Raw genomic sequence first — 17,079 nt, 5'->3', positions numbered from 1 at the left:
GTGGCAAATATATGGTGTTTCTGTTGGGGAGTTATGCAAAGTGAGAGAGTTTTGGAAAGTGGTTTGAAGATATAAGAGTAGGTGAGAGACATGTATAAAATGAAATGTGACAAGACATCTGGAGTGGATGGAACTGCAATTGAATTTATTTCAGAAGGGGGGTTGACTGTGTTGTTGATAGGTTGGTAAGGATTTTCAATGTATGTATGGATAATGAGGTGCCTGAGGGTTGGCAGAATGCATGTATAGTGCCACTGTATAAAGGCAAGTAGGATAAAGATGTGTGTTGAAACTAAACAGGTATAAGTTTGTTGAATGTACCTGATAAGATGGATGGGAGGATACTGACTGAAAAGGTAAAGGCATGTACAGAGCATAGATTGGGGAGGAGCACTGTCATTTCAGAAGTGGTAGAGGAAGTGTGGATTAGGTGTTTGCTTTAAAGAATATGTGGGAAACACTTAAGAGAAACAGATTGTTTTGTATGTGGCATTTATGGATCTGAAGTGAGTACATGATAGGGTTGACAGAGATGCCTTTTGGAAGGTCTTAAGAGTAGGTGGTGTGAAAGGAAAGCTCCCAAAACAGTGAGAATTTCTAACGAGGGTATAAGGCATGTGTACGAGTAGGAAGAGAGAAGAATGAATGGTTCTAAAAGAAGGTTGGTCTGCAGCAGGGGTGTGAGATGTCACCATAGTTGTTCAATTTGTTTATGTTTGGGATGGTGAGGGAGATAATTGCGAGAGTCTTATGGAGAAGAGCAAGTATGCAGTCTGTGGGGGATGAGAGGGCCTAGGAAGTGAATCAGTTGTTGTTTGTTGATACATATAGCATTGGAGGCAGATTGAAGTGAGAAACTGCATAAGTTGGTGCCGTAGTTTGGAAGTTTGCATGAAAGAAGGAAGTTGAGAGTGAATGGGAACAAATGTAAGGTTAGGTTTAAAAGGGCTGTGGAACATTTTAGTAGAGGTGTGAGTTTGAATGGAGAAAACTTGGAGGAAGTAAAGTGTTTCTTATACCTGAAAGTGAACATGGGAGTGAATGGAACCAAGGAAGTGGAAGTGAGTCACAGGATTAGTGAGGGAGCAAAGAGATTTCATGGAAAGAGAGAACATTATCTGGAAGGGCAAAAACAGATATGTCTAACAGTATGACAGTCCCAACAATACTGTATGAATTTGAGGCATGGGCTATAGATAAGGCTGTGGAGGAGAGGGTGGATGTGTTGGAAATCATTGGTAATTAAATGTTTGAGGACAATTATGTGGTGTGGGTTGTTTGATCGAGTAAGTAATGAAAAGGTAAGAGAGAGGTGCATTAATGAAGAGTGTGGTTTGTGGTTAAGAGAGCTGAAGAGGGTGTGTTAAAATGAAGAGAATGGGTGACGAAAGGTTGAAAAAGAGGAAATTTGTGTCTGTGCCAGAAGTGGAGGGAACAAGGAGAACAGGGGAAACCAACCTGGAGATAGAAGGATGGAGTGAAAATTTTTTTGGTGACTGAGACCTGGACATGCGGGAGGGCGAAAAGTGTGTAAGGGATAGAGTAAATTGGAATGATGTGGTATATATGGGTCAACGTGCTGTCGATAGACTGAACCAGGGCATGTGAAGCATCTGGGGTAAACCATGGAAAGGTCTATGGGGCCTGGTTGTGGGTAGGGAACAGTGGTTTCAGCACAATACGCATGACAGCTAGAGATTGGAAATTCACTGAGCAGAAACATCTTTGAAAAAATTCATGGCAAATGTAGCGTGTACTTCAAAACTTCACACTGTAGTGATAATCAGTATGCTGCATCATGAAGGGTTAAGACATAAAGACCATATTATATAAAAATCAGATATTTTTCATTAAAAGTTTGTTGGGTGATCTTCTGAATCTTCATTATCATTCCCTGGAAAAAAAATTGTCATACTAAAACATTTTCATACGACTACAAATTAAAGTCCTCACCATTCAACAAAATATCAAGTGAAGATCATAAAGTTTCCACTTTTCTCTTTACCTAAACACGTATCTGTGGAATATTATAAATACCGTAATGTAATCCAATGGCTGGATTTCATGCTTCAGAAGAATAACTTCATCTATGATAAAGTGTACCCTTCATATTATACATTATATGTAGCAGTTCCTTTCCACTAATATAAAATATCTACAACTGCTTTACTGTAAATTCAGTGTGACAAATTATGAGAGGACCTATTCCAAAAGAGCTAATATTATTTCTTATAGCATGAAATATTTATATGGTGTTAATAATGTACCAAAAATATTAACAAAATACAAATGATTATTACAATCATCATATACAGAACCGAGTTGATAAAACGAACAATCCGATTTCCTATATGATGAAACACATGAAACACATTTATACCTAAAACTGTACTATGGTATACTCACAGTGTGACTACATCGGGGCCACCCTTTCGAGTTACTTAAATTTCAATATGGCAATTACTTTTCATCTTCATTTTGATATCACAAAAATTACCTAAGCCATACACATTTTATCCATAGTATGTACTGTATAAAGAAAATCATATGTGCCATAAATCATGGTAGTACTCACCTATAAAAAGCTGCTGAAGAGTACAACAGGTGGATGGGTGGTAGTTTGGAAGAGGATGAGATATCCACATTACTATTCCTCCACATCCATTATTCATTTACACAGTCATACATTTCTTAATTACACTTAATGTTAAATTATCTGAACTAGGTCTACTACAGATATTTACGTTGGCCCCACACTCCAGATTTCCAGCCTGTCTAAAATTATGTGAAATTTGTAGCATGAACCACTGACTGGTTTCTTGGCACTGTTGTGAATCTTAATACAACAGAAAAACATAATACAGACATGATAATGCAGGATACTGAACCACCACAACAATGGGCCAACACAAATTGGCATGCCACTGGAGTTAGATAGCTAGTCATTCCTCTGTAAGGGTGTGTGCACCTCTTTTTATTACTCTTAAAAAACCTTTCCTTTATACCAAATTTTGTTTATGCTCTATTCCATTATGTTGGATTTTTTTTTTTCCAATCTATAATCACAGAGCCAGGAAATCAGACTTATACATGGAGGATACTCAGCATGACAAATGAACAGTGATCTTCATGGTTATTTCAGTATTTGAATGTACAATCAGGATAATTCCTTGGTAGTTAAATATTAGATATCAAAAGAGAATGAATATTCAGTTGCATACGCGATATCCAAAGCACGACTTCCTCACATGAAAAGCATCTTACAACCTATAGCATTTCCCATCAATATCCCTCTTGCTTAATTTCTACTTGTTTACTCCCCTTCTGAGTCAATTACCAGTTAAGTTACAGTCATTCTCCTGAAATGTTACCCTCATTAACACCCAAATATGTTAACTACTCCAAAGTTAAACATTCTTTGACATAATTTGACTGATGCTGTTGTATCTTAAACCAGTATTTAAGAACACTATTCCCATATGGTTGTATGAAGTAACTTATAATGATATCCAAAATGTTTAAATGTCATACTGTATACTGCTATGCAAAATTTTAACTTTCACCTTTTTTAAAACTATATGAACTTATTCATTATGCAAATTCAAGGTATCCAAACTTTCCTGCTGAGTTCTTTTCATTTAGGGCAATACCATATTTGACAAAAAATTCTTTTCCAATATGATCTCTTATGCTTTCTCAAGTCTTTATGGAGATAACCTGTAAAAAGGCCCTAGATATGTTTATGTGAGACAACCTTAATTGAGGTGAATGGCTAGAAGCAAAGATGCATACCAGTAAATCAAAGAATAACAAGGCTAACAGAGGATATACATTGGCTTTATATTGAAAATTAAAAAAATCATGCCAGAACAGTAATTTTTTCTTTACAAATTTGTATACGTAACATCACATTCTGCTTACTTTTGGTTTTCATGCATCCACTTCCCTGTTGTTTCTTCAATAGGAAGGAAATCCAATGGAGTTTGTAACAGCTCCTGTGGCAAATCTGCACACACCACTGTAAAAGTCTTAGCTTTATTTTACAGCACAAAAAATCAGACCTAGCCTAATAATTGGAAAATATATTTGATGCAGTTACAATGCACAGTGGATGCTGCCTACCTTGGTTTAAAAGACAAAATTTTCATGACAAAAGAAACTTTTTTTATATATTTTGCTATAAATATCCCTTTTCATGAAATTCCATGATCATTACCATAAAAAAATCTAATGACTAAAAGTACAACTCAAACTTGTGTTTGGTAACTTTTAATCAGTCTGTAACCAATAATCAATTCCCATTCATGAAGCAAAGCAATCACAGGACATATCTACCCATTTAGCAATTGCTCCCTTCTCTTACACTTACTTTATTAAGCACATATGTCCTTTCATCTCCACTAACTTAAGCTCTCTTAATCCTACTTGATTCTTCCATAACAAAGTCTGTTGTCTTTTTTTTAATATTTATCTATCTAGCTATCTATATAAAGCACTAATTAATATGCTGTCACTGTCAATCACGAATACAAGAACTGAAATAGATCCAAATTTTAGCAAATCAGGAAACCTTTAAAAGCAGTATTGTACTTTAGTAATTAAAGAATTGGGATTATTCTTAAATGGGAGTGCAGCTGGATTTCTCAGTGACAGCAAATAACCTAATGCTTTTACATAGCTTTTCTTACTTTTCATTTAAGCTTTTATTCTCAATAAACATGAACGAATGAGCAAACTACTTTCATCTGGTACATCTTTTTGTATTAACCCTTCCAGTAGTATTTCTCTTGCACAAGTGAAAGATGTGGCTTCTAAATGAAGAGGTTGATAGTCTACTGCCAGCATTTAGGCACACACATTCTTTGGGTTTAACCACTTGCTAATCAAGTTCCATTCTTTGCTAGATGGAAGATTTAGGTCAAATCACCTCAGGAGTAGTGAGCTCTCATAAGTTATGTAAATAAATAGCACTAATGTTTTATAGAAGGTTAGCTTCCACTAAAGTGGGTCTGCATGATACCAATTTTGACAATTCATAGACATATATGTCTCCATGGTTCATTACCTAGTACAGATAATAACTAGCTATACAAGGAGAGAGGGCAACCCCTTGATTTCTCTCACAACAGAGCTTAAGGAATTACCCTCACTCTCTCCCACTAAAGATTATTTTCTTGGCTACACAATTTTGGTGGTATGGAAGGAGGGAGAAGGGGGAGAGCAGTATAGGGTACAAGAGTCAATGGGTTCCTTAATGAAATAATGAAAGGTAGAGGTTTATGTACGGAAGTAAAGAAAGGCCTCCCAACCCTGACCTATGCAACCGAAACATGGACATCAAATAAGTCAGAGGTCAAGAATGCATGTTTTGGAAATAAACTGAGAGGAGTATGAGGTATGACTAGGTGGAATGGAGAAAGCAATGAGGGGGTGTATAAGAAATTTGGTAGTGCAGGTAATGCAAAAGGAATGAATTACTGAGTGGTAGAAAGGGTGAAATACAATACTTTGAAGTGGTTTGGGCATGTGGGAAGAAAGCAAAATGGGGAGTTTACAAGTTGAGTGTATGATAGTATGATTAAAGGGGTTGGTGTGAGAGGAAGACATATGTGACAAGGGAAATAGACTGGAAGAATACTGGAGGGAAAGAAATGGGGAAAGAATGCATGGACAGGCGTATACAAGCAAGACTTGAAAGGAATAGATGAATGGAGACTTTTTCCATGGCCACCCCCTTGATGGGAGTTCCCAGAGGGAATGGGCATCAGAGATATAGATAGACACATAGATATATAGACAGATATAAAAACAATCTGCAGTGCTGGGCTGTGAATGTTACACCAAGAGAATAACATGAAAGAACAATCCCTTTAATTTTTGAGGATAGTGTCTCATGAGGCATCGTATCAAGGCCCACTTCCAGGAAGGATAAAATAATGTATAAAGACCATCAAAGCACAGTGCTGGCACTCAGCATCCCCAATCCATGAGATGCAAGTTCAGATTTGCAACTGGGCTTGGCATTATTTCTTATCAGTAAGATCAATCACTGTGTTATGAGCAAAGCTAAGCCTTCCTGCCTGAAAGGTTGCCAAACCATAAATATGGGAAAATGTGGAAAGCTTGTTAGCTTTTAGCCATAAAGCAATAGATAAATAAAGTAATGGAAAATACACAACTGTATTTCTAGCTTACTGATGACTTTTTACAATTATATGCAATACTTAAAATGATTAAATTCACCAAATATTCATGAGCTCTGTATACAACTAAATGCAAGCACCCTGAGTGGAATGGAGAATATTTACATTCTAAACTGCAGTAAGTTATGAAATAATGTGTACTGATAATTAGTACAGATCTGTAATATGTCTACTGCACCAAATGCCCAACATGAGACAAGGGAAATAAAATACTATACTATTACTTTCACATGAAAATTATACTAAGATAATTTTTCTAAAATCAACTATAACATCAGGTACAAAAAATTACATTTTTTTTTTCATATGACTCCTTGCTACTCTTCTGGCAATAATTACACATGCTCAGATGACACTGCCCAATTTCCTTTGCTCTAAGGCAGATTAATGAGTAGAATAACTTATTTTTTTGACAAGTTTACACAATGAAATCTGTCATGGAATTCTATCAGCATGTTGTCCTAATGTACAAGTTGATTATAACCAAGCGATATTACAAAATGAAATTTAAAGCCCACAATCCTTTAATGACAGCATTCCTATTAGCCAGGTACTTTCAAGTTTCCCAATCCCAGTGTTCATAGTAAGACAGGCAGCACCCACTCTGACTTTTATTTACAGAATTTAACACCATGTAAATTACTAAAAGGCTGATCAAATGCTTTTAAAATTATCTTTGGTAGATAAAAACTTGTTATTTCATATACAGTTAGTCCAAAGCAATGTCATTTAAAAAAATTCTACCCATACCTTGAGTAGCAGTACATACCTAGATACCCCCTCCCTACAGTCCAGTATACCACTGCTTTGTTAAACACCACATTCTAAGCAATTTTGTTCAAACTAAATTACCCTAAAAGTAATCTTACACCCTTGTTCAGTATCATGTTCACAGTGCAACTATTGATGACTTCCTGAAAAGCTGACGGTGACAGACAATCAGAGGTAACGGCACATATACATTTCTTAAATCTTCTACCAAAGCGGTATTTAATATACACATATTACATTTACCACCATCACCAGAACAATTCCTGCAGAACACTAATTTTGAGCATCTTTCATCGTGAAAACGTACCAGAAAAAATACAAACATACATGTTACCACTCACATCCAATCACTCACACTCGCAAAATCTCAAGACACTTGTTGTAGCAGATGGCGATCCAGTCTGGTTGTGTAGCCCCCCATTGGATCTGGTTTATTTCCCCTTCTGCAGCAGTGTAGGCTAGTATTGGATCTTCAATTGCACGTGGCATCTGTTGCACGTCCCATATTAGTGCCTGGTGATCATCACCTGAAATCAGACAACAGTGCAATTATAAATTACTGTTCATATCTGCTTGATTCTTTTAAGGATATTGTACTTAAAAATTGCAGTGCTCTTATGTATACCAATAGCAAAACATACTAGTCCAGAACTTAACTACCAGTACTTTCTGAACTTTAAGATATAATCTTAGCAATTACCACAAATACCCTGAGTATGAAAGTTCAGTTACATTCTGAAAAAGCTTTTTTCTTAACCTCTTAAGTCTGATTACTGAGTGCTTTGATTGCACTCACTTAATCCAAAGAGGGTAGTTATCAAGCTCCAAGTATCAAGTCAATGTAGTCAAGGATCATTTGGACTCAAAAGTTGCATCTCAAAAGTGAGGTAGCTATGACAGCAAATTCTTAGGTTTAATCACTGTAATGAAGGGATAAATTCATCATATTCAAGTTTTTTCATACTTGTTCATATTTCCCACATTTGCAATTTCCCATATTCACATCCACTCTCAGGCTGTCATTTGTAATGCACTGAAACCACAGCCCCCTATCCACAACCAGAACACACATACTTTCCATGGTTTCCCTTGATGGCTCCATATGCCCTGGTTCAGTCCATTTACAGCACTCAATCCCCATTACACCAAATCACTCTAATTCACTCTATACCATGCATGCCTTACATGCTCCTACATGTTCAAGTGCCAAGCAGTAGAAAAAAACACTCCATCCTTCCATCGTAAATTTGGTCTCCCTCTTCTTGTTCCAAGATATATATTCTTTGTCACCTCTCCTCACTCATTCTCACTGTTTGATTAAACAATCAACACATCCTCTTCAGCTGTCATAACCATACTTTCCTTATTTCCATATTTCTCTCTCCCCCTATCATGTTTGATCACCCCAACTCACAGCACATACTGGCCTCAATCATTTTACTTGCAAAACATTCACCCTCTTCTGTACATTCTCATCTACAGCCCAAGCCTCACATACACCACCATTGGGACTACTATACCTTCAAACAGCCAATCTTTCCCCTTCCAGTGAGTGATATTTTGTTACACACATTCTTCAATGCACCCAGGACCTGCGCCCCTGTACCCAATTTATGGCTCACACCAGTTCCCATGGTTCCATTTGCTCCCATATCCTTTCCTATGTCTATAAAACACTTATATAACCTGTCTCTTTGCACAGGTATCCTAATAAATTTGATTTTATGCACACTTATTCTCAACTTTCTCCTTTCATACACTCTCCCAAAATCAGAAACCAACTTTTGCAGTATCATCAGCAAACAGTATCAGACTCATCTCCCAAGCCTCAACTTACTTCCAACCGACTATAGATCTTACTCTCTCCCAAAATTGTGTTCACCTACCTCACCACCCCAATCATAAACAAATTAAAAAGCCACAGTGACATCACACAACCCTACTTCAGACCCACCTTCACCAAGCACCACTCACTCTCCTTTCTACCTACTCACACACCTGCCTTATTCTCTTGATTAAAAACTCCACACTGCTTCCTTCCACAACATATCTTTGTAACATCTTCCACAAGGCATCTCTACCAACTTTATCAACTGCTTTCTTAGATCAATAAATGCCACAAACAAATCCTCATGTTTCTCTACATAATTCTTATCATATTCTTCACAGCTAACATGTGATCCACACAGGTCTACCATCTTCAAGTCACAATATTCCTCACCAATCATACTCTGTACATGCCACCAACCTCTTTATTGAAAAGGAAAATTTCTGCTGTGAAATTATGTCCACTTCCAGCTGTGTTCAACACATCACAGCCTTTCTCAATCCTTACCTGCAGTGCATATGTGAACTGATGAATGTGGTGCCCAAGCAATGCCATTTACACAGGCTCGGTGGTTGTTCAGTCTTGCAACAGGTGTACATGGAACTCGTACATCCAAAATGATCACCTGTAAAGGATAAAGATTTTTATACATTGTCAGAAAGCTTCTTTACACTGTCTTAAACACATTCTCAAAAATCTTATACTGACACTTTCACCATGTACAGTGACTGCAGTCATCAAAAAATTAATCACATTTTCCTTTGCAAAATGAAAGCTCCACAGCCATCAAAAACTTTTCCCTCTTCAACAGTAAGTGAAAACTCCCTTCATGAACTGATCCCATGACACTGTCTATAATGACATCTGGGAAACTGGGTGGTTCACACTGTTAGTAGTACTCTTAACTACCAAAAACAATAAAAAACACTCAAAAAGTTGGAAGACCTCACAAAATGCCTTGTAGAAGGTGCTACAAACATATGTGGTAAATTAAGTCACTACATACCTGAGAACAAGAATTTTTTACAGTAAGGGGAGGGGAACTAGTTCCCAATGCAAGTGGGTCCACTTCAAGAATAAGTGGTGTCACCATAACTGTTTAATCTGTTTATGGATAGGGTAGTGAGGAAGGCAAATGCAAGGGTCTTAAGAATGAGGAACAAGTCTATAGTGTGCCAGTGGTACAGGACATGAGAGATGAATCAATTGTTTTTCTTGATGTTGTGGCTCTGGTGGAAGAATCCACACAGAAACTCCAGGACTTGGTTATAAAGTCTGATAGAGTGTGTGTGAAAGGACAAAGCTGAAAGTATGTGTGAACAAAAGTAAGGTAAAGAGATGTAGCAAAGGAGCGAGACACGATGGTTTGAATGTAACCTTAAAACTGGAGGAAGTGGAGTGCTTCAGGCACCTGGGAGTGGATGAGGCCGCGGATGGAAGTATGGGGACTGAAGTGAATCACAGTGTCAGAGTATGCTAAGTTCCTGGTTGCACTAAGGAGCACGTGAAATAAGAGCTGAGTGTCTGTAAAATCAAAAACAGTTATGTTTGATGTAATTACCTCACATGCATCCATGGCTACAGTTGAAAGATAATTTGGGTCTTGCTTATTCCATGCTAATCTCAACAAAGGGGTATGTGCTGGATCTTCATAGATTATAGTAGAATGTTCTAAATGCCGCAAATCAAACATCCTTACAGAGCCATCAGCACCTGTGAACAAAATGCAGCATCTATATTAAACCAAAAGTGTGACTAGAGTCTAATAAATAATACAATATGTGAATACCATCATATCAGGCCTTTTAAAAACATTCCCACCTCTACACCTTCCACTCACCCTAGGCATTTTATTTCTCAACATTCCCCATGGATAAACAGAGTATGGCATGAAAAGACAAACCAACTTACCCACAGATGCAAACATATCTCTACCGCCTCCGGCTCTCGAAAATGCAATGTCAAACACCTCTTTGTCGTGAGCAATAAGTTGTGTTTTTACATGACCTGAGACAACATTAACTCGACCCAACATCTGGCCCGTTTCCAGACCCCAGATTGTGCAAGTGGTGTCAATAGATGATGTTCCAATTAGATTTGGCTCCACTTCATTCCAATCAAATGAAGTCAATGGGGCACAAAAATCTGAATTTTTATTCTGTAAGTAAAGAAAATAACATCAGTTAAAGGTAGCATTAACATATAACACACACTGTCAAGCTGAGACACATTATCTGTATGACAATCATGTACCTATTGCAGGAAAGCATTGGCAGGAGCCAGCTTCATAGCTATCAAGCACAAATAACAGACATCACAAATGTGTCAAATACTTGCTTTCACATGTTTTTTCCAGATCCATAAATTCCACATACAAATCCTTTCATTCCTCTTCCAATCTCTCTTGGTTTCTTCTTTCACAATCCTTTTTTCCAAGCTCACTCACTTTCACCACCTTCTTCCCACTTAGGTCTTTTCCTATTTTCTTAAAGCTACGACAAACTTTCACTTGCTTCCACCAGAAAGTGATCAAACATTCCCATCAGCTTCTGCACTCAGCCAATTCACATCCAATAGTACTCAGCCAATTCACATTCAACAGTATCTTGTTTGCTTGTCTATCAATGAATACATATTACTAGTGCCCACCCATTCAGGTATATCTGTACTTATACCAGATATTCCCAGTCACTCATCGTTTTTTAGCACAACTCCACAAGTTGTTCACGCTCAATGCCTATGTCCCCTAATTCCAACCTCAGTGGCACATCATTCACCCTCGCATTCAAATCACCCACCACTAATACCTAATGCTTAGCAAAAAAATTTGATGTATTCACCCGCTAAAACACTCTCTTTTCTTCCCTAATACTCTCACTACCAGGTGCATAAGCACTAACAATCACCAACATTCACAACCCACTTTCACCCATATCAATTTGGAGCTCACTTCAACACAATCTTTCACATACTCCCATGACTCCTCCTTCAGCAGAAACCAACCCACCCTTTCCTCTCACCTAAACACTAATCCCAGTCTCTTTACTTCTTTTTGCAAACTTCTTTCTCTTCCCATCAGCACATTTCCCACTTTTTCACTTTGTGTTCCAAGTTGATTCACCAAGCAAGACTATCATCTACCCTTAGGCCACCTCCATACAAAAAATAATTCCACAGCATCTAATTGCATATTATTCCTCTAATATCCTCAACTCTAACCCAAACAAATCCCCTCCCTATCCAACAACACAAGTGCATTTAAGTCAGATTAGATAAAAATAGAATAAGGGCAGGAGGGTTGGAACTGGAAGAAGAGCAAAGAAAGCTAAGTAGAGAATGAAGACAAGGATATGCGTGGGAGAATTAAAAGAATGGTGCATGGATGAAAATCTTTTTAGAATGGGATGGACAGGTAAAATGTATGGAAAATAATATACTGGTCATAAAGATACACAGTGGTTGGGCAGAAAGTAAAAACAAAGTAAAGCAGAGAAAAGATGGAGATAAGCTAAAGAAATATCAATAATCACAAAAAAAATAATACCCTGCATTATCATTAACTCACATTGTTAAGCAAACATGCCATTCTTGTGTCACCATCAGCCCCTTGCTGCCATACTCTTAAGTAGTCACCACTAGTAGCTAGAAGATCAGGATATATTCCTTTCTGTTAATACAGAGAAATGTGATTAAAGTTCACCTAAATCTGAATACAGTTTTCATTTAAAATATTCAATAAGCAGTATAAAGTTTAAACAAAAGTGCCTCCATCAAAATGCATTTCTTTACTTCAAGATATCAAAAAATCACCTTGCTTTAGTGAAAATCCAAGATACATAATCTTGTGACAATTTATAAGCCTACTGTTCTATATTTCAAAGTACAAAAATTTAATAAAATAAATACCTGTGACACACATTTATCTGATACTGAGATTATTCTCCTAAAACTCCTTTTGAATTCATATTTCATTAACACACCTATCATATTCTAATGCCAAGAATATTTCACCAGCTATAAACACATCTGCCAACTGCTTTGCACTTTGCACTTCCCTGCATATCAAAGACACCAGGAACTGACACAGAATGCCTTATTTGCTCACATCCACTCCATAGTTGACATTTGAAATGCACCAAAACTATTTCCTTTTTGTTAAAACAATCCTCCCAATAATCACACGCTCATATTCATCTTGTCAGTTCAGTTATAAATCTTTGACGTATAAATGTTTCTATTGTGTCTACATTTTTTTATTCAGACTAAAAACCCATTCCCTTGCTCCAACCTTTATCATTTTCTTATCTGACGATATCCATTATCCTTAACATGTTAATATGCATTTGTTTAGAAAATCAAAAGCAGCACAAAACTATGGCTATATATGTGTAAATGGATGGCTTAAACTGAAATAGTTGGTAGCTATGCTTGTTAAAAATTTGTATTAAAAGCTAAAGCTACAAAGATAGATCTACAAATTATGTGACTCATAACTCTGGAAGTTGAGAACATTATCTCGGAAAGCAAAAATGGGTATGTTTGAAGGAATAGTGGTTCCAACAATGTTGTATGGTTGCAAGGCGTGGGCTATGGATAGAGTTGTGCGCAGGAGGGTAGATGTGCTGGAAATGAGATGTTTGAGGACAATGTGTGGTGTGAGGTGGTTTGATCAAGTAAGTAAGGGTAAGAGAGATGCGTGGAAATAAAAAGAGTGTGGTTGAGAGAGCAGAAGAGGGTGTTTTGAAATGGTTTGGGCACATGGAGAGAATGAGTGAGGAAAGATTGACCAAGAGGATATATGTGTCGGAGGTGGAGGGAACGAGGAGAAGTGGGAGACCAAATTGGAGGTGGAAAGATGGAGTGAAAAAGATTTTGAGTGATCGGGGCCCGAACATGCAGGAGGGTGAAAGGCGGGCAAGGAATAGAGTGAATTGGATCGATGTGGTATACCGGGGTTGACGTGCTGTCGGTGGATTGAATCAGGGCATGAGAAGCGTCTGGGGTAAACCATGGAAAGTTGTGTGGGGCCTGGATGTGGAAAGGGAGCTGTGGTTTCGGGCATTATTGCATGACAGCTGGAGACTGAGTGTGAACGAATGGGGCCTTTGTTATCTTTTCCTAGCGCTACCTCGCACACATGAGGGGGGAGGGGGATGGTATTCCATGTGTGGCGAGGTGGCGATGGGAATGAATAAAGGCAGACAGTGTGAATTGTGTGCATGGGTATATATGTATGTGTCTGTGTGTGTATATATATGTGTACATTGAGATGTATAGGTATGTATATTTGCGTGTGTGGACATGTGTGTATATACATGTGTATGGGGGTGGGTTGGGCCATTTCTTTCTTCTGTTTCCTTGCACTACCTCGCAAATGCGGGAGACAGCGACAAAGCAAAATAAAATATATAATATAAATAACTCTGAGGATAAGTGGTATATGCATGAAAGCGAAACTGAGTATGAAAGTTGGTTTTGTCAAGTGGGCAGTGGAAGCAGAAATGGTAATGTCCCTCTAAACTCTGTATTAAGGGTGTTTACCGAATACATAAATACCACCATCTCTTATCATTGGTATAACTGACCCAATATATTTTTCTCGTAATATTGAAATGGTATTGACTGGAAGCTATGAGCACATGATTAACCATTATAGCAGACAAAGCATAATCTTTTTCAAATATTTCTGTAAAAATAAATATTGACATTCCAAATTATCATACCCTCCACTATCTAAATCAATGTATAACTTTTGCCTTCCTGATTCTTAATCTATTCCATATAACTGGTATCAAAATCTTCAATATAATTCAACACTTTTGCCACGTTTTGCTAACCAAATTTTAAGCAACCTAATGACAAAACAATCCTTTCATTAGTAACTAACTGTTCCCCTTTCATCTAGCCTCACTCTCTACATAATTCATACTAGCACAACAACTTTCATATCAGCCTTCCATTCATTAATAAGTTAATTTCCTTAAATCTTGTAACCTTCATAAAAATGTATACTGTACTTACACTATCTGGAATCCACATTATTTTTGTAGTTGGATAAGGATGATCAAAAGTGGAACGTACAACAAACTCTGAAGTATCCTCATCCAGTTGAACAATCTGAACCTTATTGTTGTACTCCTCCACAAAACTCCCAACTGCCAACCTAAACACATGATGCCATGAAAGATATTTATAAATATTTCTCATACTTTTGAATCAATTTTTAGACATTTCAGATCAAAACATAAGGTACAGGAAGCAGTTAAGTACTGTACCCTTTTACATAGTTACCAATATCAATGTGTACAATATGGCAAAGTATAAGCTGTCTTTTGTATTAACTGAACAAATAGTGGTTTGTCGTGGTTAGTTTTGCACAACTCACACAATATTTTACTTACCTGAACCTCTTATCTGGTCGAACAGACCAATTCATGCTGTACAGAGTCCATGGTGCTGAGTATTTATAAATCTCCTTCCTTTTAGGGGGCGGATGGACCGACATTTTCCCCTAAAGACCTTGCCACTTTTCTGTTTAGTTAAAAAATTTATATATCAATCTAAGTGATGTACTGCTTATGGAATACAATAACATTTGCAGAACATGATCTGAAGTATTACCTTTTACTGAATAATATTGCATATAATGGCCATATGGGGTCAACATAAATAAGTAAAAATAAGGAAAATTGTTTACAGAACCTGCAAGAACCTCATTAGTGGCTGACTGTACAGCAGAAATGCATAAAAATCAATCTGGTCAGCCACTGGTTATTGCATGGCGGCTTGGTCTGTCTTCTGTTTATTGACATTCGTAAGCAACTGCCCAGTGCACCGTCAAAGATGTGTCTCATATATATATTGCAACTAAAATATAGAACATTAAAACCAACTGTAACTGTTGAGGATGTTAAGTAAGGTTTTCTCTATATGTAACATTATTACTTGTCTTTACATTATTCAACCTGACTGAAGTATGATTTTAAGCTCAATCTTTTTGTTAACGGAAAATAATCAAGGCGTTAAAAGAAGCAGAATACATTCATGTTTTCTGTTTTTGGGGGGGTATTTTACAGTATTTATTTGTTGTCTAACTTCATATTGACCCTCTGCCTCTTAAGCCCATCACCAATGAGTTATTTACTACAGAAATATAAATACAGAAATATAGGTTTTAAGGTTAAAAGTGATAAACGCCACATTATATCATTCTCCACAGAAACAATAACCATTCCGTAAGGCTAGAGCAAAATAATAACCTTGGTAAACGTGATGCCGCCTTCTGAAACTTTACTTAGAACTAGATTATGGGTTTACTCTGGATCCAGTAAATACTATAAGTGCACACTATAGTCATATAGATTGCAGGTAATAAGTCTGCGGCACTTACAATTACCACAAAGTTCTTCCTAAACGAATCCATTGTGATGATCGCCACTCCACTAATTTAAGTAATTTGTAATACCACTTGGCATCTGTAGCAGGAGGTTCATTCTGGAATTACATCTCAAAACAAGCTCACTTTAAAGTTAATTACTCAAGCCCTCGGTTTCAACTTACCGCTACCTGGTACTAACATTGGCTTACAAACTTGAACACAGTATCATCTTTACTCATGACCAATTATCTCATAGCTTAATCACACACGATCCTACAGTCTCTCTGCAAAGAGAAGCACATCAAACCTTATCAAACTCCAAATTATATCAGATGTATATCAGCTAACTTCGTTCTCATAACCGCGCCGCTATAAGCAATGGCGGGCGACTCGCTCTTGTTTATAGCAGACAAGTGTGCCAATAACGTCCCCCCCGAAATAAAACAAAACAAAAATATAGTGCTGATCATATATAAACTTTATACTAAATTTTTTTGTCTTCACTTTGGTATGATACATAAGTTGAATTCTAAGAGTGATGCTGGGAAAATCTAGTGTATGTGAGTTTATGGGTTGGCATTCCTGTTTAGAATGATGCTCCCCTGTAATTAATGCTATTTACAGCATCTTTCTGTTTCTAAGCTTTACATAATTTATTTCCTGTAATACAAATAACGAATGAATGAATCATGCTTCCTGGGTATGATGATATGTTTGATATATTAAATCAATGGGATATGCTATCTTTGCCATGACCACAATATCATTCAGAAAATAGTTTTGTTTATTCAAAATAAAAAAAAATTATCTATTAGAACATCGCATATTTTATTAATGATAAAGTAAATAGTAATGTATATTAATATCTAACATGAAAATTAACGTAATTAGCAGATATT

At 37.0% G+C, this 17,079-nt stretch overlaps 1 protein-coding gene across 4 annotated transcripts; it reads right to left on the bottom strand.

Moving 5' to 3' along the window:
- Positions 1–1,822: 1,822 nt before the first annotated feature.
- wap (DDB1 and CUL4 associated factor wap) lies at positions 1,823–16,586 on the bottom strand. Of its 4 annotated transcripts, none has more exons than XR_011713443.1 (10): positions 16,488–16,586; positions 15,204–15,333; positions 14,824–14,965; positions 12,368–12,469; positions 10,714–10,960; positions 10,364–10,515; positions 9,310–9,427; positions 7,316–7,501; positions 3,922–4,018; positions 1,823–1,894 (listed from the first exon to the last, which is right to left on the bottom strand). XR_011713443.1 is itself a non-coding variant. In XM_071667547.1 (10 exons), the coding sequence occupies exons 2-9, from the start codon at positions 15,305–15,307 to the stop codon at positions 3,958–3,960; spliced, it is 1,098 nt and encodes a 365-aa protein (XP_071523648.1). In that variant the 5' UTR covers positions 15,308–15,333; positions 16,488–16,586; the 3' UTR covers positions 1,823–1,894; positions 3,922–3,957. The 4 variants fall into 4 exon arrangements, 3 of the variants coding, with proteins under 3 accessions (XP_071523648.1, XP_071523649.1, XP_071523647.1); XM_071667547.1 differs by having other exon boundaries at positions 7,330–7,501; XM_071667548.1 differs by having other exon boundaries at positions 1,823–4,018.
- Between the last annotated feature and the right edge of the window lie 493 nt (positions 16,587–17,079).

The sequence above is a fragment of the Panulirus ornatus genome, chromosome 12, assembly GCF_036320965.1.
Source record: "Panulirus ornatus isolate Po-2019 chromosome 12, ASM3632096v1, whole genome shotgun sequence".
Lineage (NCBI taxonomy): Eukaryota > Metazoa > Arthropoda > Malacostraca > Decapoda > Palinuridae > Panulirus > Panulirus ornatus.
The sequence above is the reverse complement of the archived record's forward strand: the minus strand, read 5'-3'. Positions and strand labels throughout refer to the sequence as shown.

Coding starts and splice junctions, on each gene's coding strand:
- wap (XM_071667546.1), bottom strand. CDS start 15,307: ATGTCGGTCCATCCGCCCCCTAAAAGGAAGGAGATTTATAAATACTCA. Junction 10,961..12,367: donor TGGCATGTTTGCTTAACAAT/GTGAGTTAATGA, acceptor CTTTACTTACAG/AATAAAAATTCAGATTTTTG. Junction 9,428..10,363: donor TAGCCATGGATGCATGTGAG/GTAATTACATCA, acceptor TATCCTTTACAG/GTGATCATTTTGGATGTACG.